The sequence below is a fragment of the Desmodus rotundus genome, chromosome 10, assembly GCF_022682495.2.
Source record: "Desmodus rotundus isolate HL8 chromosome 10, HLdesRot8A.1, whole genome shotgun sequence".
Lineage (NCBI taxonomy): Eukaryota > Metazoa > Chordata > Mammalia > Chiroptera > Phyllostomidae > Desmodus > Desmodus rotundus.
In genome coordinates, this window is record NC_071396.1 from 49,175,437 (window position 1) to 49,201,151 (window position 25,715).

The 25,715-nt window shown below is 44.7% G+C and overlaps 1 protein-coding gene across 14 annotated transcripts in view; it reads right to left on the reverse strand.

The window, feature by feature from the left end:
* Nucleotides 1-25,715, reverse strand: part of KLHL3 (kelch like family member 3) — a 266,577-nt gene that overhangs the window by 14,307 nt on the left and 226,555 nt on the right. For all 14 annotated transcript variants that reach the window (XM_053912760.1, XM_053912758.1, XM_053912763.1 and 11 more), the window contains 6 exons: nt 22,399-22,515; nt 18,376-18,525; nt 6,089-6,206; nt 5,481-5,678; nt 3,806-3,907; nt 498-626 (listed from right to left, as the gene is read on the reverse strand). In XM_053912760.1, the coding sequence (XP_053768735.1) occupies nt 498-626; nt 3,806-3,907; nt 5,481-5,678; nt 6,089-6,206; nt 18,376-18,525; nt 22,399-22,515 (814 nt within the window). The remainder of the gene's footprint in view (nt 1-497; nt 627-3,805; nt 3,908-5,480; nt 5,679-6,088; nt 6,207-18,375; nt 18,526-22,398; nt 22,516-25,715) is intronic.

The following is a 25,715-nucleotide window of genomic DNA, read 5'->3' on the forward strand; positions in this document are numbered from 1 at the left end:
TCCTACTTTCTAAGAATGAGATACTAATAATTTGGAGGTCAAAAAACCTGCCTTTGAGGTGAGACAGACTTGAGTGGGAATCCTGACTTTGCCAGCTACGAAGGATATAACCTTGAGCAATTTACTCAGTCCCTGGCTGACTTACTTTTTGAATGTCAAGTGAAATTAATATTGTATCTACCTTGTAGGGCTGTGGTGAGGGTTAAATAGAGTCACATGAAGTCCTTATTAGGATCGGGCCTGGCACATATCAAGCCTTCACTTTCAGGAGATGCAGACATCTCCACAGAAATGGAAGGGATGGTGATGAAGAAAGTATTATCTCGGCCATTTTCTAGCAAAGGAATCCCCAGGGAAAGGTTAACTTGTACATGCTTGTGCTGAGCTACAGGGTGCTGCTGGGATCGTGCATACTGAAGGGAAAGAGGGAGGAGGTGGAAAAGGCAGGAAGTTAAGTTGTCTCCAGACAGAGCCTGCACCCCAAGGCTCCCCCGTACCTGCGCCACTGCGGCGGGTGCTCATGTCCGCCACGTATGTCCACTCGTTGGTCGCAGGGTTGTACTGCTCCACGGTGCTCAGGCACTGGCGGGAAGCCCCATCGTAACCCCCAACAGCATATAGCTTTCCTGGAACAAAGTAGATGAGGGTGGGGCTGGGGACCTGTCATGGAACCAGAGCGTGACAGAAACTCCGTCTTTAACCCACTGGGCACCTTCACCTCCATCTGACCTCAGGGCCCGCTCTCTCCTGGGGGACCACCAACTTACTCCCCACCAGGTAAGCATCCTTCACATCTCAGGCTTCTACTTCCTCTTACATCCTGAGCTCCTTGAAGCAGTACTGAGCCTCTTTCTAAACAAGTACCCAAATACCCAGCGTAAAGCACTGGCCCAGCACTGCTGCTCAGTGTACTCCTACTAGTGAACTGTTAGATCTCCAGAACAAGGCACAGGAGACAGAAAAGTGGAGGGCCCCACCTATAGGCAGGAAGGCTGATTCTCTGGCTAAATGCTCACAATAGCAGGCGAAACAAATATGGAAAATATCCTTCAGTGGGAATCCAAAGCCTGTCTTAGCCGTGGTTTGTACTCTGCCCGCCACTCTCGCAGGCGGAGCATGTGAATGGAGGCCTCTGCGTAAACTCTGGGCGGACACGCTAGAATTTTTCTGCAGACTCCCTGTGATCTCTGAGCCATGCACAAGAGCCCTGAAGCACCATCGCCTATTTTTAAAATAAAAATACCGTAAGCTGTTATCTAAGAGCATCATTTTTGCCTCGGGTTGGCGTGAGGTGGGAAAAGGAGTCAGGGAATTATTATTATTATTTGAGTTCTCCCAGAGCAGTTATTTAAACATTTTGGGCTGAACATGTAGTCTTGGAATGCAGTAGGAAGGTCTCGTGTGGGTGTGTGTTGGGGAATCCTACCTTACCTGTGGACCTCAAACCTATGGGGGCCATGGAGTTATAACAAAGATCTTAAACACTAACTATAGACTAAATAAACACCACCTAATGCAAATCTAATTAACAGGGTTACTTAAAATATTTTTTGTCAATGTGCTTTTTCTTAATAGAGGAATACCAAGAATGCAACTAGTATGTGAAACTTTGCAATTATCTTATGTTAGCAAGAGACTCTCAGGCTGAAAACGATGTTGTAGCATCAGGACCATGGACATATCACGACTCTACCGCCACCCTGCCCTGTAGGGAATAAAATATATACAATTATTTCTTCTTTTATCCTTGAGCCTGGTTCTGTTTTCTGCCCAAGTCCTCTCCACCTGCCCTTCTAGAAAAAAAGAAACACCTCCCCAGCTCTGCCCTCTCCTAGGCCAGGAGAAAAATTCGGACTCTGCAGCATCTCTGGGGTCCAGGCCACTCTCACAACGTGCTGGCCCAGATGCAGCAAGCCGCTCCCCAGCTGCCCCCCACCCATCCAAGCTGCAGCCTCTCAGGGAGGAGAAAGGCCTGGGGTGTGCAGGGGGTGAGACGCTGCGGGGGGCGGCCCCACTAGCCTAGAGACCTTATTCTCCAGAACACACCATCACCGCCCTGGTGGGAGCTCCTGCCTAGTCCCCGAGCTCCACTGTCCCTCTTCCTAAGTAGGGGTTCTTCTGGGCAGCCAGTAGCAATGCTCCTGATTTCCATTCTTTCCTGTTCTGGTGTCATTCCGACTGCACGGCCATGGTTAGGAGATGACGGGAGGGCGGAGAGTCCGGGGGGACAATGTGGAGAGCTGTATCTACGAGGTCGCAGTGAAGCAGAGTCCACTTAAGACCTTCCCTTCACCATCCTCGGACTCTGCTGTGCCAGGATGACTCCCAGCCAAGAGATTCAAACTCAGGATGGACAACAGAAACGACTCCCTGTCTGTCCTCCAGTCAGCAGGGCAGGCTACAGGGTAGCACTTCTTCCACGCGAGAGGGCGTGCTCCCAGAGGCCTGTGTCGGGGAGCATTTCAAGTTACTATGAGGAAGGTACCTCCTCTAACCCCCACCAACCATTCCAACCATTCCCGAAAAAATGCCCACTCAAGGTCTCTCCTTGAGCCTATTAACAGAGACTTGCTACTCTACCATTTAATACTCCTGGCTAAGGAACAGGAAATGGGAAAGTGGCTCTCCAAGCACCTACATTTGACAGACAGTCCAGTTCTGTCCCACCTGGAGGATGTGACTGAAAGAAATCATGTGCCTTCACAGGAGGACAAAACCCTTGCACTTGCGAGGATGGCTTGTTCAGGACGTTAGAATAACATGAAAATGTAAACTACACAATACTGGTACAGGCAGAGAAATGCAATGAGAAGAGAGAGTCTTTCCACTGATGTCTAATTCACTGCGCATGACCCTCTCCCCAAAGCACTGGTGCGTGTTCCTGTGCTCGCCCATGAGAGAGACAGAGTGTGCACAGGTCTGATGCACAGATATTCCCGCTAAATTCCCACCTCGGGACAGGCTAACGAATCAGCGTTGTTCTGCAAAGTATAAAGTTTTAGTCCCGATAATGCTCTATGTTTTAATACACTAAATTCACACATGTTTATAAAACTCCTCTCTAACCAGCATTTTCTAATGGTCTGCAGGAGCGTAGCACAGTGGAAAGAGCACTGGGTTAGGACTCAGACCTGGGTTCAAGGACTGGCTGTGCCATTTACTAACAAGGGGCACACACCACTTACCCCTCTGGGACTCAGTTTGCCCTTCTGGAGAATGGAGAAAATCTAAGTCCTGCCTATGTCCCTCAGAAGGGTTTTGAGGAGGAAGGACCTACACCACCATGTACAAACCATGGCGTGCTGTCTGAGCAGGCCCCAGACACCTCCGCCCCCTGCCGCATCACCCCTCACACCTTTCCTGACTACAGCCGGACTCCACCAGCACCCTGCCCTGCCGGGACCGACCAGACCTGGGAAGAGCTGCCCACCTCTGTCAGGCTCTGTTAATGTTCAAGATTCGAACATGTGGACAAGGTTTTTTAAACACTGAACTCTCACGCCCTCTACATTGTACTCCTGGGTCACGTGCTGACTCTGGGTTCCCCACTCTTCCCCGCTTCCCAACCCGTAAGAGAGCTATTAACAATCAGCCAAATGACAGCGGCGTTTCCCTTCTAGGCTCCTCCTACCTAGTGCCCTCGGCTTATTTACCTTGGGCCAGCAGCTTCACCTCTCTGAGTCTCAACTTTCCTCGTCTGTGAAACCAGGACACTAGCAGCTGACTCAGAGCAATGATGAAAGGAAGAGCCAGACAACCAGGAGAAGGCCCAGGGCTGGGGTCAGGGCCCCCTGCTGCTCCTTACCCTCCACAACGCCCACACCCACACTGCTCCGCCGCGTGTTCATGGGGGCCACGAAGAACCACTCATTGGTCTTGTAGCTGTAGGCTTCCACCGATGCTAGGCCTGCGAAACAAGAGACTCATGAGATTTCTGTGGCACCAGGCCTCTCCCTGCTGTGCTGAGAACCAGTGTGGATGGGGAAGAGTGTAGACCTGGGGGCTAGAAACCTGGGTGTACGGCTCAGCACCACCTCTACCTCACTGTGTATCCCATGGCACCTGCCCAAAACACTTCTGCACTGTATCTCCCTGGGATATACACTAAGGGGGCCACTAAGACCTAACTCAGAGGGTGGGGTGTGAAAGGACAGGGGTTAAAACTCAACTGCTCTGCAAACATAAATTGTTACATCTACAGAATGGAATAAGTACCTCAGGGTGCCTCACTGAACGCCTATTCCAACACGCTTTTCTCTTGTCTTCATCTACCTTAGAAGCTAAAGAGCTGAAAACTTGCCTTCCCAACTCCCTTGCAGCTTGGGGTGAACAAATCAGTGTGACCTACCCAGAAATCTGATGGGGATTTCTGAAATACCCTTTGCTTTTATGATACCGATGTCACCCCTTCCGACTTTTTATACCTGGAACACAAATATGGTGGCTGGAACTGTAACAGCCATATTGTGATCATGAGGATAAAGCCAAGAGATTCTCACAGAACTTGGCCCAAATATTTTTGAACAACTGGACCAAGTTAGCAACTGCCAACCTCTAGGCTTCTTGTTTCATGAGTAAAACAAAATCTCTATTTTTTTTAAACCACAGTTTAATCATTTTTCTAATTACAGCCAAAAGAAAATCCTAAAAGAATTCTAAAAAGAAACAATGCCCCACTTCCCTTTTGTCCTCTTTATTCCCAGGTTCCAGAACTAGAGGCAGCCCCCAGAGGGCTAAAGATCCTAGAGTTACATGAGTGAGGCCCAGAGAAGGCTGGTAAAAGTCACCCACTTGTAAAGAAACAAATGAAAATTCAGAGAAGTAAAAAATATCTTTTCACATCCCTGGGGGCCAAAGGATATCATTTTATAATAGTTTCGTAGAGTTATTGTCTAGAGACACCACCTGGAGATATGAGGAGAAATGAGATAATCTCTCCAAGTCCATGTCCACTAACAGTTTCCGATTCTCACTTTGAAGCTACATAAAAACCAGGAGCAAAGCAATGTTCCCACAGTGGCACAGCCTTGCGGAGATTCGGTGGGGAGTCCAAAGGACAATGGACAAAAACTGCACATCCTAAGCCATGTCTCTTCCTGTGGGAACCTTAGCTCCCTCATCTGTCCAACAGAGGGTTCAGACTACAGTCCTGAGACGCCCTCCAACTAAGCATGCTCTCTTTCTGAGTCTCATTGTCTGACTAAATGGGTTCCCAGCCACTGGCAGGGTGAAAAGGCCCTCTCCTGCAATCGGGGTCCTTCCTAAAGCCCTAGAAATGACAGCACATGGGCAGTTACATTTTTTGTGTAGAAAGGCCTGGCTCTGGCACCCAAGCTGGGAGAGAAGGAAGGATGCGTAACTTCTTGGGGAAGTAGCTATGGATGGACAGGAGGTTGGCCCAAGAACTGGCTGAGCAAACCAGGGTTGCAAGGAGGGTGTGTCCCAGATCGGGGCAGGTGGGGACTGTGTCCAGGACCTACCAGTACTGCCATCAAAGCCCCCCACGGCGTAGAGCAGGTCATTGAGCACGGCCGCACCCAGTGTGCTCCGGCGTTCCTGCATGCTGGCGATGGACGTCCACTGGTCCTTCACACCGTCATACACATCCACTGTCCGCACACGCAGTGAGCCGTTAAACCCGCCCACAGCATACACGTGGCCAGCCATGAATACCACACCTGAGGCACAGAAAACCAAGGCACTGAGGTTGTCTCTGGCACCTGGTAACTCACGTTGATGAGTAACAAAGGGGAAGCCAGGCAGGCATATGAACAATCCACCACAGAAGGGGAGCTCCAACTGTAGATATTTGGAAGTCACCTTGGGACTCATCGGATTTCTTTTCGTATTTGCTTTTCGGATTTTGTTTCATTCAAGCAAACAAATTTTAGCTTGACGTCCCTAAGCACAAAAGAACTGACCCCAGAAGGTACAGCTAGAAACTGAGCGAGTGGGGAGGGAAAAGGCAGAAAGTCTATAATGCACAGATGTTTGGGGAAACAAGGAGCAGAGCACGACTTCTGCCACCAAGCAGAGAGAGGCAAGTCGGGGAAGGGCAGCCTGCACGCTGGGAGATGCTGCGGCTCACCTGCTCTGCATCTCCTGGAGGGCAGCTCAGCAATCTGGTCCCATCGGTCCTCCTCGAAGTCATAGCATTCCACACTGCGGATCGCCTTGGGGGCCTGTCCACCGACCACAATCATGACCTCCAGAAAGACAAGAGGACGTTAGCTGGGTCTCTCTAACATCAGATTCGTGGGTGACCAATGCCTGGTACTTCCGCATACTAATTGCCCAGGGTCCATAGGTGACCTGGGATGCCAGTTACAGAGCTACGTATATGAAGATGCTGCCCCTAATCGCCAACAGGCGTGATGTTCACACAATGTCTAGTGAGCATCTTCCCACAGACACACGACCGTGAAGATCTACGCGTCCCAGATGCCACTGCCCAGAGCTGTGTTTAGGGTGCGTGCAGACACTCACGGCGTCTTCTGCAAGTTCGGTGCCCTCAAGGATTTTGGGCAGAGAGACTAAATCTATATCAAAACAAAATGTTCCCAAATATATATCAAAATTTGTGCATATTTTAGAATACAGTATAGAATTTGAAAGCATTTTTAAGATAAAACTATTTCAAAAATATTTCTGAATGCATAGGCTACAGGGTGTACTTATTCATACTTCAATAACCACTGTTTTAACACATGAACCACAGGGATTTCCTGGTGGTGTGCCAGTAACAATTCTGCCACTATGAGTCACTGTAGTGCTCTTTACTTCCCGACGATGTATTTTTAGGAAGAGAAGTGATCATAAAAATCAGTGTGAGCTCACAGAAGTACATCCTTCAGGTGAACATTATCTACACTGTAGGAGACAGACAACCACTACTCAAGGTCAAGCGTGTAAGCCTCAAGATTCCAGATGCAGGCTCACCCGCTGCACCCGTGGGTCATCTCTGGTCATCAGAGTTAGTCCACAGCAGCCATATGTGGCCAAGTGGGTGACCAATGTTCAACAACTCAGAATTTTCATCTGACTTCTGGGACATCCAAAGGAACCCAGGACACACAGCTGAGGCTTAGAGCTGCTGCTGCTTCTGGAACTAAACATTCTCCATTCATGCCCAGGCATGGAGGGCCCACTGCTCTACGTCAAGAGCAGCACTATTTCAGAGGGGCTCTGAATTCTACACTGCTTCCCGTCTGTAGTTCTTTGCTTAGATAGGCATCCATGGACAGTTCAGGGAAGAACATTTCAGACAACGAGCAAGTCATGCAGGGTCAATAACGCCCTGGCTTCATAAACACACCTAGAACTTGCATTGTCCTGGGTTTGAATTGGTAAAGCTAAAACGAAGTCAAAGTATTGCAAAAGTTTTCTCTGAAATATAAATTTTGGGGCTCAGTGAGAACCAAACCAGTGTTAAGTTTTCTCTCTGGAGTGACCTCAGGCAACCAACACCCTCACACAGGCTGTTCCTTCTCCTTAAAATATTCCTCCTCCTTTCTGATCCTTCTGCCCCAACATCTACTTATCTTTCAGGTCTCAGTTGACATGTCACTTTCTCCAAGAGCACCTCTCTGACCTCAAAATCTGAGTTACATGTTCCTTCTCTGAGAGCACACCTGCACAGTGTTCCTCCACTAAAACAGCCAGCACTGTACTTCAACCGCTTGGCCACCTTGTCTCCCCTCCTAGACAGTGAGTCTTGCCAGGACAGGAAATTTATCTGCCTCAGTCACCAAGATAGCCCTGAGGCTTCATGGTGCTAGGTAAAAGCGAGGACTCAAATATTTATTTTGAATAAAGAATGAATCAATAGTAAATAGCACATGCAAAGAGTTACATGAAAGAAATACACAGTTAAATGGGAGAAATACACAGGCCAGCATGTACTTTCTTGGGTTAAGACATGTTGGACACCAGATTATAATTCTGGGGATGTTGAAGAAAAACAAAATACAAAGAGAAAGGGAGAGCTCATTCCATATTTTGACTCAATTATCAAAAGAAAGGTTTCTTATTCTTTATACAAGCTGTCAGACTTCTTCTGTAAATAAAAAAGGCAAAGCTTTCAGGAAAGCTCACCATCCTCAGAAACCATCTTCCACCAGGGGCACCAGAAGGTACATTCGCACTGAAGAAAATCCCACTCATCTCTGAGAATTTTCATGGTAACACAGAAACGGAATTATAGAAATACAAAAATTTCAATGTTCAAGTGACAAAATAATACAGGACAAGGTTTTCAAAATAAATTTTCCTTTGAGCTCATAAAACTACTGGTGAGAGAAAACTTTTAATTCTCCAAACCTGTGCAACAATCTGCGAAGAGTAATTATGAGGTTGTGTGAAATAGGACCATCGGTTCCTGGAAATACAGAGGCAGCTCAAGGCAGAGGGAGGAGCATCTTTCTGTCTCTCTCCTGGGCATAAGAAATCCAATTTCTATGGCAACCCTTGCAAGAAGCCATCATACAAAGAGCACTACACTCATCATCATGTAATTGTGCAGACTAAAAAGAATACATTTTTTTCTTGAACACTAATGATTGTTTCCATAGTTACCTGATCTTAGCAACCAATCAGACAAAACTGAGTCCACATGCATTACATCTCTGAAATTATAAACCTCTAGCTACTTACGAAGACCACAGGGTACCAGGGCAAGAAGAGACCTGAACCACTGTCTTGCAAGCCCTCGTTTTACATTTCCAGAAAAACTCAGGCCCAAGGAGTTCAATAGGCATATTTTTTCTTGCCTCAACACCCCTAAATTCCAATTTACTAGATATTGGTAGTGCCTTTAATAGAAATTACTGAATCAAATCAGCTTATTTAATGACCACTACTTTTAACATTTATCCTTCAAGGCAACCCTGAGTAAGAACTACCAGTAATCATGTGGGAATCACAATAATCTGAAGAACCAGTTCCAGGCTAACAATGATGCTAGCCTGAACATGCTTTAATCATGCTCGGGAACTGCAACGTGCTCGGGCATCTTGCAGGAATCCCCAGGGTCCTACCCCAAGTCTCAGTTGACACCGTGTTGAAGGCTGCAGAAGTGCTGGTGAATAGAGAGTTCTGGCTGACAGAATACAGGTGAGCCAGACTCAGCTGGGCATGGGGGGATGATTATTGGACAACGCCCAAGAAAAACAAGCTCATTCTGGAAAGTCGAATGGCCATTTACTTTAGGGAGATTAGTGAGTGAGACCATGGAAAGACTACCTGACTCCTTAGGAAGGGAACTTCATGCCTAGCATAATACAGTGTTTTTTAAGTAAATATAAAATGCTCTTCACAGAGAATAGCCAGGGAAAGGGACAGTAGGTAAGCAGAGTGGAGCTGTCCAGCGCGCTGTGGATCAAGACCCTAACCCTAAACCCATGAGTCATTAAACTCTCCACAAAGATGAGAGTGACAAGCTAGGCTCTGCACACTTTTTTCATCAGGCAAGTGTGTCCAAACTCTCTTCCATGACCGGTGAGCTGGGCAGAAGGCAGGCCCAGCCAGTCGGTCCCTCGGGCCAGGGCAGGAAATGAGACTCTCTCTTACCCTGGTGCGTGGGGCCGCAGGGCTAACACCGAAAGTTCATCCGAAGGAGCATGTCGAGGTTGAGGCAGAAGACTTGTCCGAGCAGGTTCCTGAGCAACAGGTGCTCCAGGCAAGGACTGACAGCCAAGGTGCAGAGACAATGGGGGTTAGAGAACCAGCAATGAGAGAACAAGACCCAAAGAAGAGACGAGGAGTGGGAAAACGGGCTTTGGAGTCAGGCACACCTGGAGGCAAATATCAGTCCAATCAGTAAATAGCTGTGCGACCACAGGCAAGGCCTTTAGCCTTGCTGAGCCTCACTTTCATCACCCTTATTAATGTCAGGATAATAGAACGTTTCTTCTGCAGGTGTCAGGAGGCTTAAATACTATAAAGGACTTAGTACAATGCTTAGTAAATAGCACACACTAAATGTTAGCTTCTGTTATCAGAGCCACACCAGCATCATTACTACTACCATTACTATGGAAGCAGTTGCTAAAAAACAGGCTCCCAAAAAATGGTAAAAAAGAACACATGATCTGTGAATGGGAGAGTGAGCACCACCGCTAATTCCAGGGGTGATGATGGGGCTTTTTCAATACTTCAGGGTGTTTTCCAGGTGTGGCCTGAGTCCATTTAAAGGGCCAAGAAGGAAGAGGAGCAGTGCCAACGCAGAGGCCTGGCCCAGGTGAGAAGTCATCCTACCCACCATGCCAACAGCCTTGTTATCAGTACCGTCTACTGAGAGCAGGACAGCTCAGCTCAGGAGAAATCCACCCACTTTCAGCCCAAATGGCTTTTTGGTGTCATTTTAAAGAGCTGAATAGAGATGTCAACTGAACTGAAATTACAGTGAAAAGTGCTAGGCTCAGTACATCTCCAAAGGATTCATTTGCAACTTCCTGGAACCTCATTTCTCTACTACAGTCTGCAGAACACGGCAACACAGGAGTATTTTGAGCAGCTGGGAGCCAGCCTCTGGTTGTCCATGGCAACCCGGCCTCAGGGAAAGTGCCAGGTGGTGAATGTGTGGGAGCACAGATGATGCTATTAGCTGTTCTGATTTGAATGTGTCAGTATGATCTGGGCATATACGCCTCAGAAAAAAAAACACCCTTATTAGCCTCTGCAGTTATGTCAAGGCAGAGTCCTGTTTCTTTCAGGGAGAGAGCTTGGCTGGCAAACAGGTTCACTGCTGAGAATTGCCAAGAGCAGTGCAAATCTCTCCACCGCCATGGTTCTCAAAGCCAGCTCTGTCAGCAAGCCTATCTGGACTGAATTCTTGAAAGCCCAACCTAGCCTGTCCTTGGAATTCCTGTGGGTGCTCCTCCAACGAGCCCAGTAATCTCCTACCTCCTCCTCTTTCTCCGCTGACTTGGTTACTTATATATATTTCTATCTTGCTTTCTCAGAGGGACCTCTTAAAATTAAAAGTCCCCAGAGGGCAGGAATTGGGCTTCTTTCCACACAGTACCCAGCCAAAATGCTCTTGTGAAATTTGGAGGGAGTATAATAGAACAGTTAAAAGCACAGGGTCATCCCTGGCTTAAACCTCAGCTCAGCTATTTACTAGCTGTGCTTTAAAGATGCGTGACAAATTCTTTTAATACTTCTCCACTCAAGATGTGTAACGTACTTGCCCTCCCCTTGAGTGTGGGCTAGACTTACTGACTTGAACCTAGCCCATAAAATAGAGCAGACGCGATGGGACATCGCTTTGAGAGTAGGTTACAAAAAGACAACAGCTCCTGTCTTAGGTGAGCTCTCACTCTCTTCCTGCAGTAGAATCCCGTACTGTGGGGAAAGCCAGCGGCCTTGGCATGAGGGCACTCAAGCAGCTTGTTGAGAGGCCACAGGACGAAGGCACTAAGGCCTACGAGCAACAATGAGAGTGGGCTTAGAATCACATCCTCCCCAAACAAGCCTTGAGGTGCCTGCAGCCCTAATCAACAGCTCACTGCAACTTTATGGCTCTTGTCCTGGACAACCCAGCTAAACCACCCTGGGATTCCTGTCTGCAGAAACTGAGATAATAAACGTTTGTCGGTTAGGGTAATCTGTAATGCAGAAACCGGTAACTAATATATAATGAGTAGGTGACATAATCTAAGATCCAATTTCCTCATGTGTAAAATAGGGATAATTACAACTTTGAAACTTCTGTGAGATAATAAATGTAAATCACTTAGCCCAACTCTTGGCACACGCTAAGTACTTAGCGTGTGAGATCTGCTATTACCATCATTGGGGGTTAGTGTTTTGTCATGCTCAAAAGCATAAGCTTCAAGTTGGCCAGACCTGGATCCGAGCTCTCCTGCTGCCACTTAGCTGGGCCAGTCATTCTATCTCACTGATTCTCACTTTTCTCCAACAGTAGAACTTCCAGAGTTGTTATCAAGATAAGATAATATAAATAAAGTGCTTTGTAGAAAACACAAGGAAGCTATATTTAGACAATCCTGCTTGTATCATCATTAATGCCTGTAGTGATAAGGACAATGACCCTGGGAAGCAACAGAGCACAGTACAAACTACTCTTAGGGCCATCAGGTGAGCCAGTTCCCTCCTAGAGTCATCGAAGCCAGTCTCTGGATGTTCACTCTCGTAGACAACTTGCATTTGACCTTGGAGACAGCTCAGGCCTCAGCTCCTGTAGAAAGCTTTCCCCAGCCCCTTGCCACCCTGTGTTCCTAGAGTGTTGTGCCCATTCCTAACATAGTCCACTGTAACTGTCCCTTTACATCTATCTCCCTTCTGCCTAGTCTAGAGCTCCTTGGGGAAGGGGCCAGCTCATATTAGTCCTTGTGGCTCTAACACCTAACCCAGTGCCTGGCAATTAGTGATTCAATGAAAGTGTGTTGGATGAGTGATTAATAAATTAATGAGTTAATGCATGCATGATAGTCTATAGTCTATTGCCAGGGTTTTTTTTTTTTTTTAATCTAAGTGCTCAACAACCTGTCTAAGGAATAACAGTCGAATTCATTCAATACTGGACTTGTGGGCTAAACTAAAGGGCCTAGGCCCAATCGACAGTAGTGATCCAGACAGGGTGTAAAGGAGGACATAAATCCTCACCGCGACCGTGCTGGACCGCACGTGTGAGTGTTGAAAGCATGGGAAACAGCTAGGGGTGATAGTGATGGTCCGTATTAGGTCTCCATGAGGTTATTTCTTCTTTAAAACTACATCCCTTTCATTCATGAAAACTTCTACTATGCTTTACTCTCCGAGGACACAGTTGGATAATGCCTGGGACCATGGGACCAGTGTAGTAGAGGAGCTGATGCTCCAGAAGAGAACCCTAAATACCTCCCTGAAGTGCCAGCCAGGGGCCTCAGTAATCTCCTGCCTACGTTTCCCAGAAGCAAATGAAGCCATGGTCAGCCAGACCTCTCCTTCTCCATTAAATAAGGCTCACACCAATTTTATTTCTACATATTAGCAACAAACTATTAGAAATTGGAATGTTGAAAGAAAGCATTTACAATAGCATCAAAAACTATAAAATACCTAGAGATAAATCTAACAAAAGACTTGCAAGACCCATACTCTGAAAACTATAAAACATTGCTAAGAGAAACTAAAGAAGACCGAAATACGTGGGGATATATGCTATGTTCATGAGTCAGAAGATTCAGTATTGCTAATACATCGATTCCCCCAATTGATATAAAAGTCCCCACAAGCTTTTCCGTAGAAATAGGCAAGCTGATTCTAAAACTTATATGGACATGCAAATAACTCAGAACAGGCAAACAACACTGAAGAACAAAATTGGAGGACTCACACTACCTGATTTCATGACTTACAATAAAGTTAGTAATCCAGGCAGCATGGTATTAGTGTAAAGATAGACAAATAGATACAAGAAACAGAACAGAGTACATAAGTAGACCAACACATATATAGTCAGTTACTTATAACAGTGCCAATATAATTCAATAAAGAAAGGAGTATCTTTCCAATAAATGCTGTAGGAAAAAAAATGAACATTCAAATGCAAAATAAATGAACTTTGACCAGCTCACATACCATGTTTTTTAAAAAAAAAAAAATCTCAAAATGGATCATAGACCTAAATGTAAAACCTAAAACTTCAAATTTCTAGAAGAAAGCATAGGAGAAAAATCATTGTGATCATAGATTAGGCAAAGATTTTTTTTAGGTAGAATACAAAATACATAACTCATAACAGAAAAGAAATCAATAAAATTAAAAAATTCTGCTCTCCCAAAGATACTGCTAAGGAAATGAAAAGATAACACATATTTGCAAAACGTATATTTGATAAAAGACTTGTATTTATAACATATAAAGAATTCTTACACTTCAATAATAACCCAATTTTTTAAATAGAGAAAAGATCTGAACAGATACTTTTCCAAAGAAGATATACAAATGGCAAATAAGCACATGAAAAGATGCTCAACATCATTAGTCATTAAGGACATGCAGATTAACACCACAGTGAGCTGTCACCACATACCCACTAGAAAGGCCAAAACTTTTAAAAATAGATAATACAGGTAGTGCGGAGACTGTAAAGTAACTGGAACTCTCGTCCATTGCTGATGGAAATGCAAAATAGTACAGCCATCTTGAAAACAAATTTAGTGATATCTTATAAAGTTAAACGTATGCTTAATATACAATCCAGCAATCCTACTCCTGGGTATTTTCCCAAGAGAAATTAAAATATATGTCCACACAAAGATCTATAAGTGAATCTGTAAGTATGAGGTCAAAGCAGCTTGATTAATAATAACTAAAAACTGGACACCCAATGTCCACCAACTGGTGAATGGATAAATAATTCATAGTACTCCATACAGTGGAATATTACTCGGCAATAAAAAGGAACGAGCTCCTGATGCATGCAACAACGTGGGTGAATCTCAAAGGCATTGTGCTAAGAGAAAGAAGGCGAGCTCCAAAGGCTGCATATGGCATCAGTCCCTTTAAATGACTTTCTGGAAAAGACAAAAGTACAGGGACAGAAATCAGAAACAGCTGCCACGGGCTGGAGGTGGGAGGGGGGCCTGACTACAAACGGCACAAAAGAACTTTTGCGAGTGGTCACCATATTCTATGTTTTTATTAGCATAGTGGTTATATGACTGCATGCATTAGCCAAAATTTATCAAATTTCATCCCTAAAGAGAATGAATTTTACCATGTATAAAAGTATTATACCTCATAAATCGGAGTGTAAGAGGAACTAACCTGGGGTATTGATAATAAGGGGAAGATATATATGTATCAGAGCAGAAGGACTGTGCCTTTCACTCGATTTTGCTGTGAACCTACAACTGCTCAAAAAACATAACACCTTAATTTGAAAAAGAAGTAAATTCGTTAGAAATCATCTATTAATGAGGTGAATGGGATGTTATGTTTTAATTAAAGGAGATTTTGAAAGTTAAGAAGAAAAGAAAATCCTTTTCATCTGCCACCAAAACCTGAAAACATGCCCCTAGAGGGCAGTTTGGTTTAACAAAGAAGCAAACACAGATTTTGGAGTGGAACAGACCTTGGTTTTACTAGCTACGCAACTGGGCAAGTAACTTACCCTAGATTTGAGCAGTACTGATCTGCTATTATGATCATTTAATGACAATGTAAAATCTGATAATCCTCAAAGCAATACTTTCCCTCGTACACCCCATTCCTCAACCCACAGTGGGGATCCCCCTCATTGATTTAAGTGCCCAAACAATGGCGACAGGAATGGCTGAGGAGCAGATTAGACAGTCTAACCTTAAATCATCCAAGGATTAAAGTCGGGGGAACAATGAGGCGAAGGACAGCAATGCCTTTTTTAATTAATTCCTTCGGAAGATTCCAAGGATGTCCTGGTTCTGGTTGCCTCAGAAGGCTGTATGTGCCCAGGAATCTAAACATTTCCATTCTGAAAATGAATGGTTCCTAAGGAGTACAGGTGACCTGCCTCCTGAAACAAGGGGCAGACTCTGCTCAACTACAGACTCACTATCTGGGGGTGTCAGGGGGAAGAGGGGTGGTGGTCTCAGCATGCGTAGTCCAGGCTCAGACACAAATTTGGCTTTGATTTTGAAATCTGCCTTTTCATGGGTATTGTGACAAAAGGTAGATGTGGCATCTAGAAAAGGGAAGGTCACTGGGTATGGTATCCGTAAAAAGAAACTGGGCCAGCTCTGCACCATTTCCTCAGCTCCAGAATACAATCCCCAGGAAAAGATGTCATTAGCCTGACAACATAGTATGAGATCCTCAGTTTCCAAAGAGAAAAATCGCAAAGACAGGCAACAAGGCCCGCTGAAAACCCAAGATGGAAAAAGCCTCCTCCACATAAAACAATAGTGTACCCGAGAATCAATAATCTCAAGACAAAAAGCTCATGGAAATTTAGATCATAATGAAGGTGGTCTTCAAATACATGGGAGAGAGGGAGTTTATTTAATAAAATAACTTGGGGGCAACTTGCTCATGATTTGCAATACAAAGAAAGCTGTATTCTTATCCTCACTCCCTAAACCAAGATAAAGTCTAAATGCATTAAAGAGTCAAATGTAAAACAGAAATCTAAAAGTACCTAAAGAAAACATTGAGTATTTTTTTTAAATCTCAAGAGTAGGGAAAATATGTCTAAGCATGGTGCAAAACCTAAGCTATAAAGCAAAAATTAGAATAATTTGACTATCTAAAACTGTTTCAGAGGATTCAAAAAATGCTATAAATAAGTTTAGAGGCAAACTACAAACTAAGAAAAAATATTTTAAATACATACAAAGCCCTAATCTCTTTAACATAAAAAGAGCCCTTAAAGTCCCTTGACAAAAAAATATACAGTCCAATAGGAAAATGGGCAAAGGACATGAACAGAGAATTTTTTTAAAAAGAAAAAAAAAAGAAATAGAAATGCCAATAATCATATGAAATCAAGATTAATCTCACAACTAAAGAAATGCGAACTAAAACACAATGCCGGCTTTTAAAACATGTTTGACACAGAAATGTTTATAATATTTAAAAATGAAATTCCAAACCCATCAATAAAGGACAGTTAAATAAATAATGGTACACAAATATAATTAAATACCATGTACCTATTACAATTTAAATACTGATTTTACCTATAGTAATAACATTTAAAACAGTCTATAGGATATGGTTGAGTAGGAGAATAAAAGATTTTAATCTATGTAACAAGATTCCATTTATCTAAAAGTATACATTTTTACCCATATGTGAAAAATGCAGAGATATGCCTGAAATAAAATTCCCCAAAATGACCGTAGTGATTGTCAGTAGGTAGAAGGACCTCAGTTGATTTTTAAATTTATTTCAAAATTGCAATATCCTTTTAATAACTACAATGAGCACATGTTCCTATAATTAAAGAAAACTAAGTTTTCATTTTAAAAAATATGAAGAAGTTTCAGTGTGACATTTCAACAAAATAAAGCAAAAGATTTTGTTTTAATGCAGCAAGGCAAGTAGCCGGTCAGACCAAGGCCCTTGCCCTGGGGCTGCCCCTTGTAACCAGCACTAGGCAAAGGGAGGTAGACAGGTAGGTAACACTCTCAGGTTTGCAAAGGGGAAGAGAGGTGCAGGATAGCGTGGTTTCAGAGAACCCTGGGTTTGGAGGGTGAGAGCTGTGCTGTGTTGACTTTGGCCGAATCGTTTAACTTCTCTGTCCCTCAGTTTCCTTCTTGTAGAACTTGGATAACTAACTGCCTGTCCCTTATGGGGTTGTTGAGAGGATGCAATAAGATAGACACCTTCAGCTCACTGCTTAGCACATAATAAGCACTCAACAGATGCCAGTGCTTTTGTTATTATCTGGGACATTTGCAACTTTCGTCCACATTACAGCCACTATATTCTTCCCGATTCAGGCTCACAAAGCAGAGAGAGGAATCGCAGGCCCTGGAGAATCCAAACATCTGGTCTTGGACAACAGACTTCTCTAGCCTTCCCTGGAGGCAACAGGTGAGGAGTAAGGCAGCCAGCCAGCCAGAAAGGAGAGGAGGACAAAGCGAGGGATAAAGAATTCCCTGGTGCTGCCTACAGTGCAGTCAGTGAGCCAACGTGACTCAGTCCTCTCCTCCCACCCTTCCTCCTGGGTCGGCTGGAACCTTCCCACACACTACCGTATGTTAGGGTCCTAGGAAGGCTACTCAAATTCCAAGCCAAAGGGGACATTGGAGGTCATCTAGTACAGCACCTTTCATTCGGCAGACGAGGGCCCTGAGCACCAGAGAGTGGGGGAGACTTGCAGGGGGCCAGAGCTTACAGTACCCTACACAGACTCCCCTCCTAAGCTCAGGCTTCCCTTCCCCTGCCTTCACCCTCATGAGGTCTCATTCCCCTCTCCCCATTTCCATCCCCTGCTTTATTACCTGTCAGGCTCCTCTGGCAGCCCTAATTGTCCTTTACGGCTCTGTGGTGAGAGAAGGAACCAGACTAGAATTGTTCTGACTCAAGAATAGCCTAGAAAGAAGACTGTTATGGCCATCACTAAATCAAAACCCACAAAGCCATTCTGCTGCTTCCAAAGGCAATATAGCTCAAACCATGGTGTGGAACAAGAGAAGCACAGAGGGAAGAACTCTAAGGCACTCTCAGTCCTCCCTGGTGACACTGGAAATCTCCTTGAAACTCTTAAAAAAGGAAGAGCCCAGAAGAGAGAGGTACCAGCAGATTCAAGAGCAACCAGCAGACTCTAGCTCTTAGGTCGTAATGCAGTCAAGATGCAGGGCAGCCAAGGGTGAGGAGGCAGGAGGGAAAGGCCACTTTCCCGGGACATAGTCCTGACTTGGCAGTGACTGGGCTGAGGCTTACCTTGGGTAGACTGACGGGAGTCCTGGGCTTGGTCCTTGGGTTCTTAATCAAGAGCCTCTGATCCAGAGGGAGCAGATGATATTTCATGGCTTCGATGAGGAAGTCCTTACAGGTATTGTTATTCTTTATCAAAGCTTCTTCTTCAACTGTCTGGAGGTAATAACCCACAGATGATCCAGGAGCAAGCCTGGACACATTTGCCACGCTGCCACCCCAGGCTGAGTCATTCTGTACTCCCACACTCATTCATTCTCACACCACATCATTTCAGACCTCAAGAGAAAGGTCCACAGTTACAACTTGGTGGTCACCTCCTGCATTTCAAGAGCACTAAGGAGTATGCGATGAAACTCAGGCATCAAACAGACAGGGATACAAACCCCAGCTCTACCACTTAACTGCTCTGCTCCTCAGTTTTCTCATCTGTAAAATGGGCATATTAAAGTTGCCCACAACCTCACTTCATTTGTTTATTCTGAAGCTTAAGTAAGATTATGTAAAACAAAGACAAATAGTTGTCCTGAAACCTTTTCCCACATTCCGCCTGGTTTGAATGCATCATAATGTTTAGGGTAAATGGTCAGATATTTGAGAGGAAGAAAGCAAGGAAGAGGGAGAGGGAGGGATCCATCAGCCAACCTTTGGACACATGAAATAAAATAAGATGCCTATCAAGGAGGAGAATTCACCCTGGCTGGTGGGCTCAGTGGACTGAGTGCCAGCCTGCAAACCAAAGGGTCGCCACAGTTCAATTCCCAGTCAGGGCACCTGCCTGGGTTGTCGGCCAGGTCCTCAGTTGGGGGCACAAGAGAGGCAAGCACACATTGATGTTTCTCTCCCTCTCTTTCTTCCTCACTTCCCCTCTCTCTAAAAATAAATAAATAAAATCTTTCTTTTTAAGAATTCATATCCATATTCTTCAGTGAAATCCTCAGGGAGAAAACTGTCCAGCAAGGCACTCTGTAACAGAGCAGTGATATCAGAGAAGAAAAACGTCCTTCACATAAGTCTCACCTACTGACCTCACCTTGGATGCCATCTAAGCTGGGACAATAACTTCTTCACCTCTTATTTCAGAGTTATGGACTTAAGCAGGTGCTCAGCAAGTGTAAGCCTAAATGTTTCCTTAGCAAGGCCAAGGATGAAACCATCCTGGGGCTCTGTCAAATCTCCAGCGTTTGGTCCAGGTCAGATTGCCGTGTGGAAATGTCTGGAAGGGCTAGTATGGTCTCTGGGGGCCGCTTCGTGTTTCCTCTGCAGCAGTGTTTGGAATCTGTTGGGAAAGGTCCATTCCATTCAACAGCTAACTGACTGAACATCTCCCAGTTGGGCAGCCCAATGCTGGGCCCCAGCAAGAAAATGATGAACAAGACAAGGGTTCTAACCCTGAGGTACTCAAGTCCATTTAAAGAATGAGAAGGGTCCTCTGTACTGCAATTATCTCAGCCCTCAAGCTGATCACACACAAGGCATGACCTGGGTCCCTGCCTGTAACTAGGAATGAAAATCTGGCCATCACCTGCTGGGCAGCATTGGAGCCCACAGAGAAAGAAGGATCGGTAACCTCTAGGCACTTCCTTCCCCAGAGACGATTCCCAAGAATACTTCCAAGAACACTGCTTTCTTGAAAGGTGTTTCTGCCCTCCCTCTAAGGGACTGAACCAGGTTGGGACAGATCATAAACTTTTAGCGTCAGTTAAAAAAATTAAAAGGGTAAGAGTGGATTTCTAAAAAAGCTTGGGAGGAAAGAGAAATGCATAAGCCGCTGCTTCTCCCAAAGAACTCATTCAGCATGAATGAAAAGCTCCCCTAGAGAGTTAGTGCTTCATGGGTACAGAGTTACAATTTGAGGTGATGCAAAAGTTGTAGAAATGGATGTGGTGATGGTTGTACAGCATGGGGCATGTAATTAATACCACTAAATCATACACTTAAAATGGTTAAAATGGGCCCTGGCTGGGTAGCTCAGTTGGTTAGAGCATTGACCCGATACTCCGAGGTTGTGCGCTCAGTACTCAGGGCACACACAAGAATCAACCAGTGAACCCATAAACAAGTGGGACAACGAAGCGATGTTTCTCTCTCTTGTGAATAATTTTTTAAATGGTTAAACTGCTGAATTTTATGTTACATATTTTATCACAACAAAATTATTTTAGAGATTAGCATGTTATATACTTCATACAATACTTTAAAACATTTAATAAAAGTCTAATAAGTGTTAACTATTTATTATTAACTATTTGGAACAAGGAAACACCTCTCCAAAAAGTCAGACCATATTGGTGCGGGTCTGCCCAAGGCTTTCCCTTTCTCCTCCTCCTCCCCCACCCCCTCCTCCTTCACAATCAGCCATCCCCAATGAGTTACACTAGTTTGAAGCTTCAAGGTCAAATGAGTGTTAATGAACTATCCTTTTTTCCCAGAGTGTTCTGAATAAGCCCTTTTTTAAAAAAGGGGTCTTACACAACAGTTCTCTTGTCCACTGCCCCTGACCCTTCTTCTCCAGATCTAAACCTACTTTGCCATAATAGCCCAGGGACTATTTCCTAACATCTTCGCTAAATTTCAGTTGTGGACACCTGATACAGGTTGGGACTAGGGGTCTCTAAGGCTCCTTTAGATTTCTCTGGAACCCAGGGCACAGGCGTCACTTCCTCCCTGTGGAGACAAGACTGTGCTGGACACCTAACGTCCACTTCTGCCTTTCATGAGTTTCCCACAGAGAGTGGGAGGTTTGACTCTGGCACTGGGAGCTCTGACCCCTTCAGGCTCTCTGCTTAGGGGGCCTTTTCTACGGGAAGGATACGCTGCCACCAGGTGGCAGTGGTACCATTCAAAGTGAAAAATGCAGGGCTCAGCACCTAGAAGAGGGCTGAGGAGCAGAGAGCATTTCCCTGCCTCCTTAGGCCTATGGATTACAGTGTCACTAGCGAGGGCTTGAGGAGGGCTTGTAAGGACACCATCTGAGCTAGACTCACTGATCGCTATCACAGGCATCACACGGATTGTCTCATTCTATCCCAAAACAATCCCATACAGGCCAAGTGCAATTTTTACCAGGTGAGAGCACCCAGGTTTAGAAAGGCTGAGTACTGGTCCAGCGTTGGAATGGCCAGGAAGTGACAGAGCAAGGCTGCTGGGCTGCTGAGCCTCCTCTTATCTCCCCTTCACTCTTTCCATTCCGTCCAGAGATTTGTCAGGGACAGCTGAGGGCTGGCTTACCCCCTCAGTGCTTTGTTTTGTCCATGTATTTAAGTTTCAAACTCTGCCTGCTTGCAAGAGTGTATAATGTCCTTTACTGTACAAGTCAGGTCACGAAAGGGATAAACAGAATAGAGAGCACTAAAGGTGGCAGCCTGCTTCATGCAAGGTGTGTGCGTTAGAGCCCGACAGGCTTGGATTTAAATCCTGACCCTGCTGGTGACTCCGGCTAAAGCCCAACCTCCATAAGCCGAGACCCCAATTTATAAAAGGGGGTTATAGTCCCTGCTCCCAGGGTTACGACGAGGACTGAATGAGGAAACCTACGGCGCCATGATTCCAGGGGAGGCAGATGCAACATTCACTCCAGGCCCCTGGGAGGATTTGGTTTATACAATCCCAAATTGGGCTCCAAGTGGCCTAAAACTAAGGCAAAAAGGGAGCAAAACGCTATAGAAATGACCCTTCTTACTTGGTTCCCTACGATAAAGGCAGGTAACTTTAATAAAACATTTATCTGGCCCCGCTGCACGCTAAACATCTAACTTACATGTTTACAGCTCCCTGGGTCCCCACAACAACCCTGCTGGGCTCCGTTACAACTTTCCTTCTACGGAAGAAATTAAGTGTCTTATTCTCAAACCAATGTTTTCACGTCCTACACTACCTCACCTCCCACTTAGCCCAAAAGGCTGAAGCCCTCACCCTTACAGAAGTCCCAGAAAGCTCCTCCTCCACTCCGTACAAGCAGGGTTGCCCCTGGCTACCCTGGAGGCCTGGGTATGCAGGGAAGGGCTCAGCTCTGCACACAGGACTTACCTGGACAAGGTAATCCCTAGGTAGAAGAGGGAGACGGACATGTTCCATCAGCTTTGCCATGTGCTCTAAACGGGTTTCTTTCTCATAATTGATCCACGAAATCACAGCTTCAAATACCTATGAAGAAAATCAACACAGATAACTTTTACCAAGAGACAACAGCTTTCAAACAGCTTTCAAATGAATTCCTCAACCCGAGAAAAGGGGGAAAAAAGTTAGTCATCCAAAACATGTTTAACTTAAAAGTCAATATTTAAAATAAAACAAAAATAGAAAGTCTTTGCTTACTAGCTGGTGTGAGTCACCACACACGTTACAATAAACCTGCCGTCCCAAACGCAGAATCGTCAAGGTCCATTGCAAAATAAAAATCATTTCCAGTGACAAGGACAATGGGGACAGACTCACTGATGAGCAGGATGACGGCTAGTGGGGGGGAGGGATTAAGCGAAAAGGAAAAAGGACTCACGGACATGGACAACAGTGAGGTGAATGTTGGGGGAGGGCAGTACGAGAGGGCTAAATGGTAATGGAAAAAATACAATAAAGGTTAAATCAATAAAAAAATAAAAATTTAATTTAAAAAACTATACCAACAAATCAGTTCCAATAGTTACTTAAGAGCAGACATGTGGAGCAGCAACTCCAAAGCAATTCGATAAAACTACTCCAGAGGGCCAGCAGCCCCAGGGGTGAGGTCCCATCCCGCTCGTCCACAACCCCTCTCCGCTCCAATCTCCCGTGTTCCGCGAACGCAGAATCAAAACAATGCGAACACCCTCTGCCAAAAGGTGGTGGTCACGGTGAATATGACACTGAATGACAGAGAATTTCTGGCACTGAATGGCCTAAATTTCCACTTGGGTTTAACCTCTCTTTTGAGAAGAGGTTTTATTTCTACACAAATCAAAACTGAACTTGGAACCAAAAAGGAGAATCTACAGTTTGGGTGTTTGTCTTACTCAAGGATAAGGCCAAATGCAGATTCTGCACCACCGTGCACACAGAGACAGATAAAATTCAGTGTGGGTGAGGCTGTGGGGAAACCAGCACTGTTCGTGGAAACTTAATTAACGTGGCTTTTTAAGGGGAGGGAAAAATCTGGCAATATCAATCAAAAATTTAAATGTGCATACTCTGACTAAAAAATAATCCTTCAAAAGCTCTGGCCTACAAAAATATTCAAGAAAGTGTAGCAAGAATGTGTTCCAAGATGTTTGCTGCACATTTTTTAACAAGATAAAGGAAACAACCCAAAGTCCACTAGTGGAGAAATTATTAAAGTAGTATCCACACCACGGGATATTTTCAGCTGTTAACAAGAACGAAATGAAACACCGTGCACCAGAGAGCAGGAAAGTGCTCACAGGTTACAGAGGCGTGACAGGTGGACACAGACGGAGACTAATAGATGGGGCTCTCACTGTCAACATTTGGGGCAACTTAAACATCAGAGGAATGGTGAAGAAATTAGATCGGCGCTGCTGGGGCAGGCGGGCGGTGGGGGCGACGACCGGGAAGGGGCCAAAGGGAACTGTGCTACGTTTTCACAGGGCGGCCGTTGCGCGGGCATACGCACTTGCCAAGGCCACTCAAACTGCACACTTAATATCTGGACACTTCTCGGTGTGTAGATCATACCTCAACTTCTAACTATTCTTAGTTAAAAGGAAACAGTAATGGATGAATGAATAAAAAAAGAATCCAAGAGTCCATAAGAATACTAAAAATAAAAATAGAAAAAGTGGGAAGGGCTCCTAGCAGAAATTAGCAGAAAAATGCCCGCTAATGAGAGTAGAGGGAATGACAGAATTAGAAAAGTATCATTTTGCAATCGCCAGTGTAATAACTGATTCAGCAAAGATCATCCATGGATACTGAAATAATTGGGTGAGAAGTTGTTGGGGACCAACATATAGTCCCAGTTCTCAAAGTATCACCTTTGTGGTTATTTATTAATTACATGAGGAGGGGGGGAAAGAGCCTCAAATGGGGAGATCTGACAGATACCACCTTTAACACAAGATCAACGTTACCCGCACCCATAGTAGGACACACGAATTATATCCCTGATTGTGATTTAATGGGAAGAACACAGTATCCCCTATGTAGTATTTTTCCTAAAATGTTTGACCTGAAACTTAGAGCAAGGACACAATCAGACAATTCCATATTTGGACCGTTCTACAGGACAGCTGGCCTGGATTCTTCAGAACTGTTAATAGCATGAATGGGGGCAGGGACCGTTCTGGATTGAGGGGATTTAGAGACAGGAGAACTAAATGTAGTTCATGATCCTTGACTGAAACAGTCATAAAGGACATTCTTGAGACTACTGGGAATTTTGAATACCCACTATATATTAGATAATATTATAGGATCAGTGTTAAGTTTCTCTAGTATGGTCATGGTTTTCCGGCTAGAAAAGGGAACTTGCTTGCTCTTGGGAGGTGCGTGCTAAAGTATTTAGGGGTGAAGTATCACAGTGTCTGCAATTTATTGTCAAATGCTAGAGCGAAATAGAAGATTAAATACGTAGAGAAAGAAAAAGAAAGCAAATGAAACAAAATGTTAACAACTGGTGAAAAACTTCACCAGTGAACGTTCGGGAAAGAACATATGAATGTTCACTCTTTCAAACTTCACCATAGTTTTGAAATTTTTCAAAATAAAAAGTGGAGGGGGAAAGAAGTGAAATTCTGAGGGAAAAGGAAAAAGTTACAACAAAAGTTACAATGTGGCATGAAGTTGAAATGAAAATTCTATTTCCCCAGGAGGGAGGGCTCTCTCTAATTTCCCTTAACCTAACCGTATTTTTTGTGTGTATTGCTATGTTCATGATGCTTTGCCTTTAAAATGCTTAGACCTATTTCCCAGATACAAACTCAAGTCAGGCTGGGCATACTTGAGTCGATCAAGGAATCCATCAGAAAGGAAAGGGAGGGAAGAGGATAGAATGGAAGAGAAGGAGCAGTATGCATGCACAGTCTGCTCCCAGACCTGCATAACACAGCCTACGTGTGTACACACACAGACACACACCACGGAAATCCTCCTTGTCTGGTTCATTTTTTAGAATTATTAACTCTCATAGAGTCGTATCCCTTCACCCCCACAGCATTATGTTATGAATAATTGTGTTTCTTCAACTAGCCCCTTTAAGATCTATGAGAACAGGGACCTTGTCTTATTTGCTGGTACATAATACACACACAAATATTTTGTTAATGAATGAATGGACAAATGAGCTCAAATGTAAGGATGCAGTGGAACCCCAGGCTGGAGCAGAGGGCAGGACTGGGCAGGTGGGGGCTGGA